General features: G+C 43.6%; 1 protein-coding gene across 1 annotated transcript; it reads left to right on the forward strand.

Moving 5' to 3' along the window:
- The first annotated feature begins 2,434 nt into the window (after window positions 1–2,434).
- Window positions 2,435–11,432, forward strand: LOC109877461 (sorting nexin-4). The gene is made up of 14 exons (XM_031813372.1): window positions 2,435–2,912; window positions 3,579–3,703; window positions 3,890–4,028; window positions 4,188–4,337; window positions 4,475–4,522; window positions 4,824–4,879; window positions 5,426–5,498; window positions 5,655–5,716; window positions 6,092–6,157; window positions 6,424–6,513; window positions 6,769–6,868; window positions 8,401–8,546; window positions 8,666–8,780; window positions 9,148–11,432. The coding sequence occupies exons 1-14, from the start codon at window positions 2,565–2,567 to the stop codon at window positions 9,193–9,195; spliced, it is 1,566 nt and encodes a 521-aa protein (XP_031669232.1). The 5' UTR covers window positions 2,435–2,564; the 3' UTR covers window positions 9,196–11,432.
- Window positions 11,433–13,794: the final 2,362 nt, after the last annotated feature.

Here is a 13,794-nt window from a genome sequence, read left to right on the forward strand (position 1 = left end):
TAGTCTCTATGAATCAGAGTATGGACTAGACAAGCCACAACTCTCGTCTCTAACATTTATATTCAAAAATTCAAAACAGTCAGAATGTTGAATAAACTTAATTTGAATTTACTCTACATGTCTGCCGATTTCGTTCTTCTGCCTGTGTAAGTTTGGGCCCAAATATCCACAGGAAAGTATTGTAATGACCTGACTAGATCATAAAGGAACAATTGTCCAGACAGAGGATTGAGTTTCCGAATTGACGGTTTATTAAACCAACTTTACACAGGCTACTGTTTGGCCGTAGCCCACACCAAATACATGAAACATACCCCACAAACCTTCTCTTGTGAAGCCCAGACGTAAGAGAGAGAACAATGGATAAATCTGGTCTTAACTTCCAATGCTCCATCCCCCTAACCAACCCCCCTCCACGCCCCTCCCCCAACCACCAGGATGCCCAGCATCAGGTATTTTTAAACGTTAATAATCGATCAAATTGTAGACGGTGCAATCTGTGTTCAATACAGGAATGAAAACAAACCAGCGCCACTTTTTACATATTGCGCAACTCAGAAAAGTGTACCCATTTCCCAGTTGGCCTACTTCTTCATTGCACAAAGGAATAACCTCAAATTCCAAAGACTGGTGACATCCAGTGGAAGCGGTAGGAACTGAAAACAGGCTCCTAAGAAATATCCCTTGGCAATAACAAGTCAGGGAACAGAGGGGGGAAAAAGAGGAAAAAAGAGAGGGGGGAAAAAAATCTGAAAAGTTAGTCCTCTGGGTTTTGCCTGCTACATAAGTTCTGTTATACTCAGACATGATTCAAACAGTTTTAGAAACTTCAGAGTGTTTTCTATCCATATCTATGAATAATATGCATATATTATATTCTTGGAATGAGTAGCAGGAAGTTTAAATTGGGCACTCTATTTATCCAAAAGTAAAGATTCTGCCCCCTAGCCCCAAGAGGTTTTAAGGCACGCTCGCGCAAAACAAATGTATGATGCATGCTTACTAACCAAAACCTTGCAAGTATTTACATGTGCCAGGTGATTGAAATTTCAGTGGCAGTACCAGCGTTTTGAAAAATTGAACTGTGTTCGAATAGCCATACTAACATACTGTATACTACATAGTATTAGTTCATTTTAGTATACTGTAACTAACGGTATCCTTTCAGTTGAGTGTACTTGCTCTTCTCCTGTCTACAGGAAGCTGATGCTGTTGCTATGCAACCTCTTGCTAGCTAGTTAGCAAAATAAATTACTAGTTAGAGATTTGAAGACTTCGGGTGTGTTCTTAAATTCAATCTGGAGTGCCAGAGTGCGCTCGTAAATTCAGAGCGTTGTCAGATTTCCCGTTTGTAAATTCAGAGCAACACTGGATGCTCAGGCCGGGGAGTAGAGTTGATTTGAGCGTTCTGACTTTACAACGGCAGTCAAGCACCCAAGCTATTTACTTCCAGACACAAATGAGACCACTGACCATTTTACTCGCCCTATCAGAGCTGGTTAGGCAGTTTTCATGTTATCCGGGACATTGGTGACTAACTGTGCTGCTGGCAACAATTTATTTAGCTGTTTTTTGCTGACGTTTACTGACACCATATTCAACGGGTTTTGATCGCTCTAAATTCAGACGAGAATTTGAAATCGGAGTAGATAGCCAGAGTGACTTTACAAAAGCACCCGAATGTCCATTCAGAATGCAAAACGACGATACCATTTAGCTAAGCTAAATCCTCCCCTAAACAGGTGTTCTACTCCGCTAGCCATCACCTCCCCTAAACAGGTGTTCTACTCCGCTAGCCATCACCTCCCCTAAACAGGTGTTCTACTCCGCTAGCCAGCACCTCCCCTAAACAGGTGTTCTACTCCGCTAGCCAGCACCTCCCCTAAACAGGTGTTCTACTCCGCTAGCCAGCACCTCCCCTAAACAGGTGTTCTACTCCACTAGCCAGCACCTCTCCTAAACAGGTGTTCTACTCCGCTAGCCAGCACCTCTCCTAAACAGGTGTTCTACTCTGCTAGCCAGCACCTCTCCTAAACAGGTGTTCTACTCCGCTAGCCAGCACCTCCCCTAAACAGGTGTTCTACTCTGCTAGCCAGCACCTCTAATAAACAGGTGTTCTACTCTGCTAGCCAGCACCTCTCCTAAACAGGTGTTCTACTCTGCTAGCCATCAACTCTCCTAAACAGGTGTTCTACTCCACTAGCCATCACCTCTCCTAAACAGGTGTTCTACTCTGCTAGCCAGCACCTCTCCTAAACAGGTGTTCTACTCTGATAGCCAGCACCTCTCCTAAACAGGTGTTCTACTCTGCTAGCCAGCACCTCTACTAAACAGGTGTTCTACTCCGCTAGCCAGCACCTCTCCTAAACAGGTGTTCTACTCTGCTAGCCAGCACCTCTACTAAACAGGTGTTCTACTCTGCTAGCCAGCACCTCTACTAAACAGGTGTTCTACTCCGCTAGCCAGCACCTCTCCTAAACAGGTGTTCTACTGTTTATCAGCTGTGCTTCTACATACAGTATGTTGTCTGTATCCTGTTTATCAGCTCTGCTTCTACATACAGTATGTTGTCTGTATCCTGTTTATCAGCTCTGCTTCTACATACAGTATGTTGTCTGTATATCAGGTTTATCTTCTGGCTGGAAATTCTGTTTATTGTGGCAGCACCATTTTCACCAAGTCAAATTCCTTTATATACAAAATGTATTACGCGATTAAAGGTGATTCTGATCTTCTACATTTTACAGGGCAGGACTCTTATTTTGAAAGATTTAAAATCCCACGAATCGCTTTATCTTGTTTGCATAACACAGCTGGAAAGAAGGATGGCGGATGCTGGAAATAAAGAGTCAGCGCCGATTGGAGGAGATGAATTTACCAACACAGAGTTGGAGAATAACAAGAATAACACGGTAGTAACGCAATAATTTATATGTTTTGTCTGTGTTTGTAAATTGTCTCTTTGCGAACGAACTATTGTCCTTTGTCCACGGCAAAGGACTGGATGGATGCATCCAGAAATAGAACAGATGTAGCAGTCGGGACATCAGGCAGGCCACGCGATACATTGTAACTACGCGCTGCTGTTGGCTACAATATAACCTTGTTTGTAACAATATTGCACACGATATGAGTGTTTTGAAGATTGAAAGACCTATCTATCCAAAATAAAACCATATCTGATCTGTGTTACGTGGCCAGTAGCTGTTCGGCACGTTATTGGTCCACTCGCAGCATTCAGAAAATGACGTCACGGTATTATGACACATGGACGTCTATAGACACGTATGTGTTTATTACTAGAACATTTCCAAATAGGTCCAATGATTGGCAGAGGATAGGAACAATCTAAATCTATTGATATTCTGTTCTATTCATATTCAGTCCTCTAGAGCAGAGTTTCCCAAAATAGGTCCAACCAATTCATCATCAACATTTGATTATTTGAATCAGCTGTTAGAGCTAGGGCAAAAACCAAAACGTGCACCCATGTGGGGCCCCAGGACCGAGTTTGGGAAACTGCTCTAACTCTGTTCACTAACCACTGCCTATTTCTCCCATGCACTCTGTTTGTACAGATGGTGGAGGAAGGATCCACTCTGCTGCGGAGAATGGAGATCAGTGTTGCCGAGGCAGAGAAAAGAACTGGGAAAAATACAGTGAACATGCAAGAGATATTCACAGTGTACCTCATAGAAACTCGGTGAGAGAGTGGGACCCCGTTTGAAAATGAAGCATATGCAAAAAAGAACCTTGTTCCCAAATGAAAACATGTTCTCGGTACAATGACGTTCTTGAACATGGATTTTTCTGAATGTGTAAAATAAGAGGGATTCAGATCCTTCTGGTTAATCTGATCTGACATAGATGTTGGTGTTTCTTCTTTCAGACCCATAGATGCAATAACAGAAGGCCATAACCCAGCCCCAGACTCTCTCTGGAGGAGATACAGTGAATTTGAGATCCTCCGGAACTATTTGTTAGTCACCTATCCATTTATCGTGGTGCCGCCTTTGCCAGAGAAGAGGGTAAGCTAAATTCAAACCTGATGGCCACATCTATTCCTAGTAGTCTCAAGCACCACACTGCAGTGTTTGGGCCTTAATACCCACATCATTTAATTGAATAGAACACATTATAATATATATATATATCTTTGTGTAATAACCCTCGTCTGATTTCTACAGGCAGAGTTTGTTTGGCACAAGCTGTCTGCAGACAACATGGACCCAGACTTTGTAGAGAGGCGCAGGGTTGGTCTGGAGAACTTTCTACTTCGCGTGGCCTCCCATTCGGTTCTGTCCAATGACAAAATCCTATACCACTTCCTGACTGAGGTATGATAGCCTATCAGCTCACTCCATCACGTTGACGTTGTATTGGAATGTTTTGGAGAGATTCAACATACATTTGTATTTATTTATTTGTACTCTAGTTATTACAAAACTATTAATTGACTCTCCTCCTCTCCCAGGAACACAGGTGGAAGGAGGTGGTGCATGAGACAGGGTTCCAAGCCAAGGTACCTCAGAGGAATTGTTTACTTCATGAATGTCTATCTTTTACCCCGATATGATCTTTACTCAGTTACTACCACTTATTACAGGGGTTGTGTCCTTGAGCTGTTCCCGTCTATTGATGTTCTGTATTACATCATGTTCTGTGTGGAGGAAGAGTAGCTGCTGCATGTGCAACCGCTAACAGGGTTCCTAATGAAATCAAATAAAAACCATATTGAATCTATTTGGATCCACCCAGTGGTACACCTTGGTTGTGTTTGGTTTATAGTCGCATTCTAATTCAATTGTGTTTGTTTTTTCTAGGCAGACTCCAGGATTAAAGCTCTGAGCGCAACTTTCAGGGTGAAGAACCCTGACAAGTAAATCAACCCTTCCCATTTACAACCAGGAGTTGTCAGACACCTAGTGGCATTATACATGTATTACATACATTTGACTTAAAGTTGAGTTAAGTTAAAGTGGTGTAAAGTTAGTCGTGTTAATTTGAAGCCGTGTTAAGTTGAAGTCGAGTAAAGTTGAACTTGTGTAAAGTAGAAATGATGTTAAGTTGTATGAAGTTAAATTTATGGAAGTCGAGTAAAGTGGAAGTCGAGAAAGTGGAAGTCGTGTACATTAGAAGTTGTGTATATTTAAAGTCGTGTAATGGTGAAGTTGTGTATATTTGAAGTCGTGTAATGGTGAAGTTGTGTATATTTGAAGTCGTGTAATGGTGAAGTCGTGTATATTGGAAGTCGTGTAATGGTGAAGTCGTGTATATTGGAAGTCGTGTATATTGGAAGTCGTGTATATTGGAAGTTGTGTAATGGTGAAGTTGTGTATATTTGAAGTTGTGTATATTTGAAGTCGTGTAATGGTGAAGTTGTGTAAATGTATTTTAAGGTTGCCATTTGACTTCCTCTATCTAGGCGGTTCACAGAGATGAAACTCTACAGCGATGAGCTTCAGTCTCTCACCTCCCAGCTGCTCAGAGTCAGAGCAGTAAGTCATATAATAATATACCATTCATCAGATGCTTTAGATCCACAGTCACTCTGCTCCTCTCATTGGTCTAAAGTTATATCTTTGGAACGACATCTTCTTTATTTAGCGCTCACCTCTTGTTACACATTTACCAACTCACGTTTCATTCTCCAGAGAGTAGCAGACAGGCTCTACGGCGTATACAAAGTCCATGGGAACTACGGAAGAGTATTCAGGTAAGAGCACTAGTCAGCAGGTAGCCTAGCGGTTAAGAGTGTTGGGCCAGCAACCGAGCCGTGTAGGTGAAAGATCTGCCGATGTGCCCTTGAGCAAGGCACTTCACCCTAACAATAAAACATGTTGTTATATGATATTGTTGTGGGATTTTCTGACTGATCTGACTGTTTGTGTGGCAGTGAGTGGAGTGCCTTAGAGAAGGAGATGGGAGACAGTCTAACTGATCTGACTGTTTGTGTGGCAGTGAGTGGAGTGCCTTAGAGAAGGAGATGGGAGACAGTCTAACTGATCTGACTGTTTGTGTGGCAGTGAGTGGAGTGCCTTAGAGAAGGAGATGGGAGACGGTCTAACTGATCTGACTGTTTGTGTGGCAGTGAGTGGAGTGCCTTAGAGAAGGAGATGGGAGATGGTCTACAGAGTGCAGGACACCATATGGATGCGTGAGTACTCTCCATCCGCCAACAACTTTTGTATCTAACCTGTGCTGAGCCTGCTATTCTAATGTAGATTGCACACAACCTGCAATTTAGGAACCACAATGGAAATTAGGGAACACAATGGAAATAATTATATATTTTTTAACTGGCAATTAAAATCAGCCTGGTATTCTAATGCAGAGTGCACACGTCAAACAATTTAGGAACTACAATGAAAATAAGTATATATTTGTTGAACTGGCTAATAAAATCTGTGATTTTGTCCACAGCTATGCTGCCTCAGTAGATGATATGTTGGAGGAAGAGGAGCACTACGCAGACCAACTGAAGGAATACCTTTTCTATGCTGAAGCCTTAAGGTTGGTCCTATTGCACATTATGGCTAATCAATCAATGAATCAACCAACCAATGAATCATATTTTGTAAAGGGATTCCAGAACCCTGTCCCCTTAGTCAGGTAAAGAGGGTGATGCACCAAGTAGAAGGTTCTGACAGTGTAAAAATATCTCCTCTAAACGGGCCTGGTACAACTTGTGTCCCAGGAAGTAATGCTGTATGGTGTTGTGACAGTGTATGGGCCTCCTGTAAAGCTACTGCTGTCTGTTTCCTACAGGGCTGTGTGTAGGAAACACGAGCTGACCCAGTATGAGCTGGAGACGGCCTCCTCAGACCTCATCTCCAAGAAGCAGCAACGGGAGGAGCTGGCCACTGGGGTATTCAATTCAATACAACTTTATCGATACCCTCAGGGGCAATGAAGAAAGCCATAGGTTTAGGCGTAGGTCTAGTTTATCTACTGTTTGTATCCTGTTATAGGAAAACTAGGGGACTCCAACTGAGATGGTGATCTCTTGTAAGAAGCAAGCTCTTGTCTTTCCAATATTGGTACAGTATAGGTCTAAAGAGTGTTGGCAAGGCCCAAGAGGTCTTGTTTGTCAAGTCCTCTCAGAATCTTTGACGACATGTATTTTTCAACCCCCCCTATATAAGGACATGTAAAGCCCTAGCCTGGTCCCATCTTTGACTTCATGTCTTCTTCACACCCCCCTATATAAGGACATGTAAAGCCCTAGCCTGGACCCATCTTTGACTTCATGTCTTCTTCACACCCCCCTATACAAGGACATGTCCCAGGCTCTACTGTAGTCCCAGGCTCTACTATAGTTCCAGGCTCTACTGTAATCCCAGACTCTACTGTAATCCCAGACTCTACTGTAGTCCCAGGCTCTACTGTAGTCCCAGACTCTACTGTAGTCCCAGGCTCTACTGTAGTCCCAGACTCTACTGTAGTCCCAGGCTCTACTGTAGTCCCAGACTCTACTGTAGTCCCAGGCTCTACTGTAGTTCCAGACTCTACTGTAGTCCCAGGCTCTACTGTAGTCCCAGGTACTACTGTAATCCCAGGCTCTACTGTAGTCCCAGACTCGACTGTCGTCCCAGGCTCTACTGTAGTCCCAGGCTCTACTGTCGTCCCAGGCTCTACTGTAGTCCCAGGCTCTACTGTAGTCCCAGGCTCTACTGTAGTCCCAGGTACTACTGTAGTCCCAGGCTCTACTGTAGTCCCAGGTACTACTTTAGTCCCAGGCTCTACTGTAGTCCCAGGCTCTACTGTAGTCCCAGGCTCTACTGTAGTCCCAGACTCTACTGTAGTCCCAGGCTCTACTGTAGTCCCAGGCTCTACTGTAGTCCCAGACTCTACTGTAGTCCCAGACTCTACTGTAGTCCCAGACTCTACTGTAGTCCCAGGTACTACTGTAGTCCCAGGCTCTACTGTAGTCCCAGGTACTACTGTAGTCCCAGGCTCTACTGTAGTCCCAGGCTCTACTGTAGTCCCAGGCTCTACTGTAGTCTCAGGCTCTACTGTAGTCTCAGGCTCTACTGTCGTCCCAGGCTCTACTGTAGTCCCATGCTCTACCGTAGTCCCAGACTCTACCGTAGTCCCAGGCTCTAGTGTAGTCCCAGGCTCTACTGTCGTCCCAGACTCTACTGTAGCCAACTCTTCTATTGCATGCCATGCATGTTTGTCATGACAACAAACACAGAGAGGCCGAAGCATCAACAGACTAGACCACCAGCATGCCTGGGGTCAATTCCATTTCAATTCAGAAAGTAAATCAAATTCCAATTCCAAATTTTCCTCATTGAAAAGCATAGGAGAAAATCTGGAATTTTAGTGTACTTCTTGAACTGACTAGACCACCAGGCTTGTAATGCTCCTCCGTTCTGTCTGTCTGTCCATCCTCAGATGGTACGGACGTTCTCCTTCAAAGGAATGACGAACAAGCTGTTTGGTCAGGAGACACCAGAGCAGAGGGAGGCTAAACTCAGCCTACTAGAGGAGCAGATCGTCCAGGGAGAGGAGACGGTCACAGAGAAAACAGTGGAGTGCGAGTGAGTCCCTCATGTTAAACCATGCAGTAATACCTAGATAGATAGATAGACCACATGCTGAAAACAACTCATTGATAAAGTATGTAATATAATCTGTGTGTGTGTGTGTGTGTGTGCAGGGAGTACGTGAAGGGTGCGTGGGTGGACATGCAGCGCTTCAAGGAGCAGAAGGACAGGGATCTGAGGGAGGCTCTGATTGGCTACGCCGTCATGCAGATCAGTATGTGTAAGAAGGTGTGTCACACTCAGGTGGAAGTCTGGAAATGCTCCTAGTATCTATGAGGGTTATTTTCATTGGGCACCAAACAGACAAAAACTGACTCAAAGACAGAGGGACTACCTGGACTTGTCCAATAAGAAACTGTCATTTTCGTGTTGCTTTAAATACCACTCTCAGAGTTGTGTTCATTAGGCACAAAACTGAAGAACACCGACTGAAAGAGAGAGGGACTACCTGGACTTGTTCAATGAGAGACTTTTGTTTCAAAATGCGTTGCAACGGTGTGCCCTACTGAACACAACCCGCTTGTTAAAGTCAAAGGCCAATGTTGTTAGGACCTAATTCAATTTCTGTGTTTTATGTTCTCCTCTGTCTGTACAGGGCATTCAAGTGTGGACCAATGCTAAGGATTGTTTCCACAAGATGTAAGGGGGTCGGGCCGCGGGTCAGCGACGACGTCTATGGTACGAGTGTACAACAACTTCACCTTTTGACCTTCACATGGAAACAGAACCACTGTTGTCATGGCAACAAGCCCCAGCTGACATAAAGTTACAGGGCTGTGTCTCAGTGCTCAGTCCAATACTGGCTGCGTCTCAGTACTCAGTCCAATACTGGCTGCATCTCAGTACTCAGTCCAATACTGGCTGCATCTCAGTACTCAGTCCAATACTGGCTGAGTCTCAGTACTCAGTCCAATACTGGCTGCATCTCAGTACTCAGTCCAATACTGGCTACATCTCAGTACTCAGTCCAATACTGGCTGCGCTCCAGATAAAGTGGGGAGGTAATGAAGCCTTTCAAGACATGAGATGCAGCCCGGGACTATATTTTGTAATGAGATATAAGGCACAAACATATCCCCTTGTGTTGGTTTATTAAGAGAATGTGTGTGTAGTATCAGCAGGATAAAGGTTGTTTATTAAGAGAACATGTGTGTAGTATCAGCAGGATAATGGTTGTTTATTAAGAGAACATGTGTGTAGTATCAGCAGGATAATGGTTGTTTATTAAGAGAACATGTGTGTAGTATCAGCAGGATAATGGTTGTTTATTAAGAGAACATGTGTGTAGTATCAGCAGGATAATGGTTGTTTATTAAGAGAACATGTGTGTAGTATCAGCAGGATAATGGTTGTTTATTAATAAGAGAACGTGTGTGTAGTATCAGCAGGATAATGGTTGTTTATTAAGAGAACGTGTGTAGTATCAGCAGGATAATGGTTGTTTATTAAGAGAACGTGTGTAGTATCAGCAGGATAATGGTTGTATGGTGAGAGAACGTGTATAGTATCAGCAGGATAAAGGTTGTATGGTGAGAGAACGTGTGTAGTATCAGCAGGATAATGGTTGTATGGTGAGAGAACGTGTGTAGTATCAGCAGGATAATGGTTGTATGGTGAGAGAACGTGTGTAGTATCAGCAGGATAAAGGTTGTATGGTGAGAGAACGTGTGTAGTATCAGCAGGATAATGGTTGTATGGTGAGAGAACGTGTGTAGTATCAGCAGGATAAAGGTTGTATGGTGAGAGAACGTGTGTAGTATCAGCAGGATAATGGTTGTTTATTAAGAGAACGTGTGTAGTATCAGCAGGATAATGGTTGTTTATTAAGAGAACATGTGTAGTATCAGCAGGATAATGGTTGTTTATTAAGAGAACATGTGTAGTATCAGCAGGATAATGGTTGTTTATTAAGAGAACATGTGTAGTATCAGCAGGATAATGGTTGTTTATTAAGAGAACGTGTGTGTAGTATCAGCAGGATAATGGTTGTTTATTAAGAGAACGTGTAGTATCAGCAGGATAATGGTTGTTTATTAAGAGAACATGTGTAGTATCAGCAGGATAATGGTTGTTTATTAAGAGAATGTGTGTAGTATCAGCAGGATAATGGTTGTTTATTAAGAGAACGTGTAGTATCAGCAGGATAATGGTTGTATGGTGAGAGAACGTGTGTAGTATCAGCAGGATAAAGGTTGTATGGTGAGAGTGTAGCACATGGGGGATGTGGGAAACTTACTCCTCAGCCTGAAGTGTCACCACTTGTGCAGCCGAGTTGTTAACGCTTCGATGGCGCCGATTGGTAAGACGCTTCGGGAGGGCGGGCACGTGTGCTAGCGAAGCAGATGTCCTGGGTTCGAGTGTCCGTGTGAGCCCGATCAGGAGGAAGCGGTACTCGCTAAGTAAGCAGCGTGACGTCACTTATCAGAATGCTGCTGTTACCTTGGTTTACCTCTATGAACTGAACTGGAAAAGAAACTGAATCAACTGTCAAAGGACTTCAGGCCTTTTCTCTGCTTAAAGCACATGATATCATAATGTCTGGTATGTGAATATTGAATAAGATATTATTTCAGAAAATGTCAAGGTACATGTATATAAGAATATTATATACTTTGACGTGTCCATCTATTTAAATATATTAACAACAGTGAACACTAACCTGGTGTTTGTTGGTTGAAGCCAAAATATTAACTTACTAATTTAATCATGGTTTCTCAAAGAAAACATCCTATTTCTACATTGTGACTCGCAGTAACAATGTGATTTAAGGTCAGATTTGATCATCATTCGTGTACATTCTTATCCAAGTTGAACTGAGATAACAGTCATTCTGCATTGTATATTCAGCTTTATGGTTTTAATAAAAAATATTGTCTTCTACCATATTCCTACAGCTACGGTTCCTCAGGCTACCACACATTTTCTGTTGGTCCAGTATGATGTTGTGAGGGTATATGGAGACAGCAGGTTGAGGTAAACCCACTATGATGGTATATGGAGACAGCAGGCTGAGGTAAACCCACTATGATGGTATAAGGAGGCAGCAGGTTGAGGTAAACCCACTATGATGGTATATGGAGATAGTAGGTTGAGGTATACCCACTATGAGGGTATATGGAGACAGTAGGTTGAGGTAAACCCACTATGATGGTATATGTAGACAGCAGGTTGAGGTAAACCCACTATGATGGTATATGGAGACAGAAGGTTGAGGTAAACCTACTATGATGGTATATGTAGACAGCAGGTTGAGGCTGACCCACTATGATGGTATAAGGAGACAGCAGGTTGAGGCTGACACACTATGATGGAATATGGAGACAGCAGGTTGAGGTAAACCCACTATGATGGTATATGTAGACAGCAGGTTGAGGCTGACCCACTATGATGGTATAAGGAGACAGCAGGTTGAGGCTGACACACTATGATGGAATATGGAGACAGCAGGTTGAGGTAAACCCACTATGATGGTATATGGAGATATCAGGTTGAGGTAAGCCCACTATGATGGTATATGGAGACAGCAGGTTGAGGTAAACCCACTATGATGGTATATGGAGACAGCAGGTTGAGGTAAACCCACTATGATGGTATATGTAGACAGCAGGTTGAGGTTGACCCACTATGATGGTATATGGAGACAGCAGGCTGAGGTAAACCCACTATGATGGTATATGGAGACAGCAGGCTGAGGTAAACCCACTATGATGGTATAAGGAGACAGCAGGTTGAGGTAAACCCACTATGATGGTATATGTAGACAGCAGGCTGAGGTAAACCCACTATGATGGTATAAGGAGACAACAGGTTGAGGTAAACCCACTATGATGATATATGTAGACAGCAGGTTGAGGTTGACCCACTATGATGGTATATGGAGACAGAAGGTTGAGGTAAACCTACTATGATGGTATATGTAGACAGCAGGTTGAGGTTGACCCACTGTGATGGAATATGGAGACAGCAGGTTGAGGTAAACCCACTATGAGGGTATATGGAGATAGTAGGTTGAGGTATACCCACTATGAGGGTATATGGAGACAGTAGGTTGAGGTAAACCCACTATGAAGGTATATATAGACAGCAGGTTGAGGGCTATGTTATGAAACCAGTTAGCCAGACTACTGAAAAGCGCACACTCGCTTTGTTAGGGCCCTGGGCTGTTCAACTCTTTGGTTAGGGCCCTGGGCTGTTCAACTCTTTGTTTAGGGCCCTGGGCTGTTCCACTCTTTATTTAGGGCCTTGGGCTGTTCAACTCTTTGTTTAGGGCCCTGGGCTGTTCAACTCTTTGTTTAGGGCCCTGGGCTGTTCAACTCTTTGTTTAGGGCCCTGGGCTGTTCAACTCTTTGTTTAGGGCCCTGGGCTGTTCAACTCTGGTCCTGGAGGGCCGAAACACTTCTGGTATTCATCCTTTCCTTCTAATCAGGGACTAGACTAGTTTCAGACCTGGGACATCAGTTGCAGGAGCAGACTGGCCATCTGGCATTTCAGACAAATGCCATATGGGTTTGTCCAGCCCAGTGAGCCTGTCTAACCATGTTTTCCTGCAAAATGATCATTATTTGGTTAGTATCGAGGAAAAAATTGTGTTACAAATGTCAGAGACAATGTCTGGTCCCAGTCCGCCCCTAACCAGGTGAGTGTAATTCCTTACCAGGTGGAAACAAAAACAAGTGTTTTGGACCTCCAGGACCAGAGTTGAAGAGCCCCCTAGGGTCTACAGTATATACAGTATAACCTGATAGTGTTTTGGACCTCCAGGACCAGAGTTGAAGAGCCCCCTAGGGTCTACAGTATATACAGTATAACCTGATAGTGTTTTGGACCTCTAGGACCAGAGTTGAAGAGCCCCCTAGGGTCTACAGTATATACAGTATAACCTGATAGTGTTTTGGACCTCCAGGACCAGAGTTGAAGAGCCCCCTAGGGTCTACAGTATAACCTGATAGTGTTTGAAGAAGACGTGAGTAAGATTTGAGAGTTAGTGGACAGGTATGGTCTGTGTACCTCAACACAGGAAGCTTATCAGATATGGTGGAAAAAATGGGTCACAGTTCCAGTCTGCTTAAGGGGTGGCTCTCCCATAGGCACCAATGCATTAGCAGCTGGGTCTGGTCTGCTTAGTTCTCTGACTGTATATGAGCTTACCTTCTCCAGCTTCTGACCTGACCGGCACTGTTGAAGTCTTTAACCAAAGAGAGCCAGGCCCTTCTTTTAATCAACTCCAACCAGGAAATTGTTT

This window comes from Oncorhynchus kisutch, unplaced genomic scaffold, assembly GCF_002021735.2.
Source record: "Oncorhynchus kisutch isolate 150728-3 unplaced genomic scaffold, Okis_V2 Okis05a-Okis16b_hom, whole genome shotgun sequence".
NCBI classification, from domain to species: domain Eukaryota; kingdom Metazoa; phylum Chordata; class Actinopteri; order Salmoniformes; family Salmonidae; genus Oncorhynchus; species Oncorhynchus kisutch.

Bases quoted from the DNA above. Each gene is read 5' to 3' on its own strand.
- LOC109877461 (XM_031813372.1), top strand. From the start codon at position 2,565: ATGTTGTCTGTATCCTGTTTATCAGCTCTGCTTCTACATACAGTATGT. The intron at 2,913-3,578 runs GTAGTAACGCAA...CTGTTTGTACAG, and splicing joins AGAATAACAAGAATAACACG to ATGGTGGAGGAAGGATCCAC. The intron at 5,499-5,654 runs GTAAGTCATATA...TTCATTCTCCAG, and splicing joins AGCTGCTCAGAGTCAGAGCA to AGAGTAGCAGACAGGCTCTA.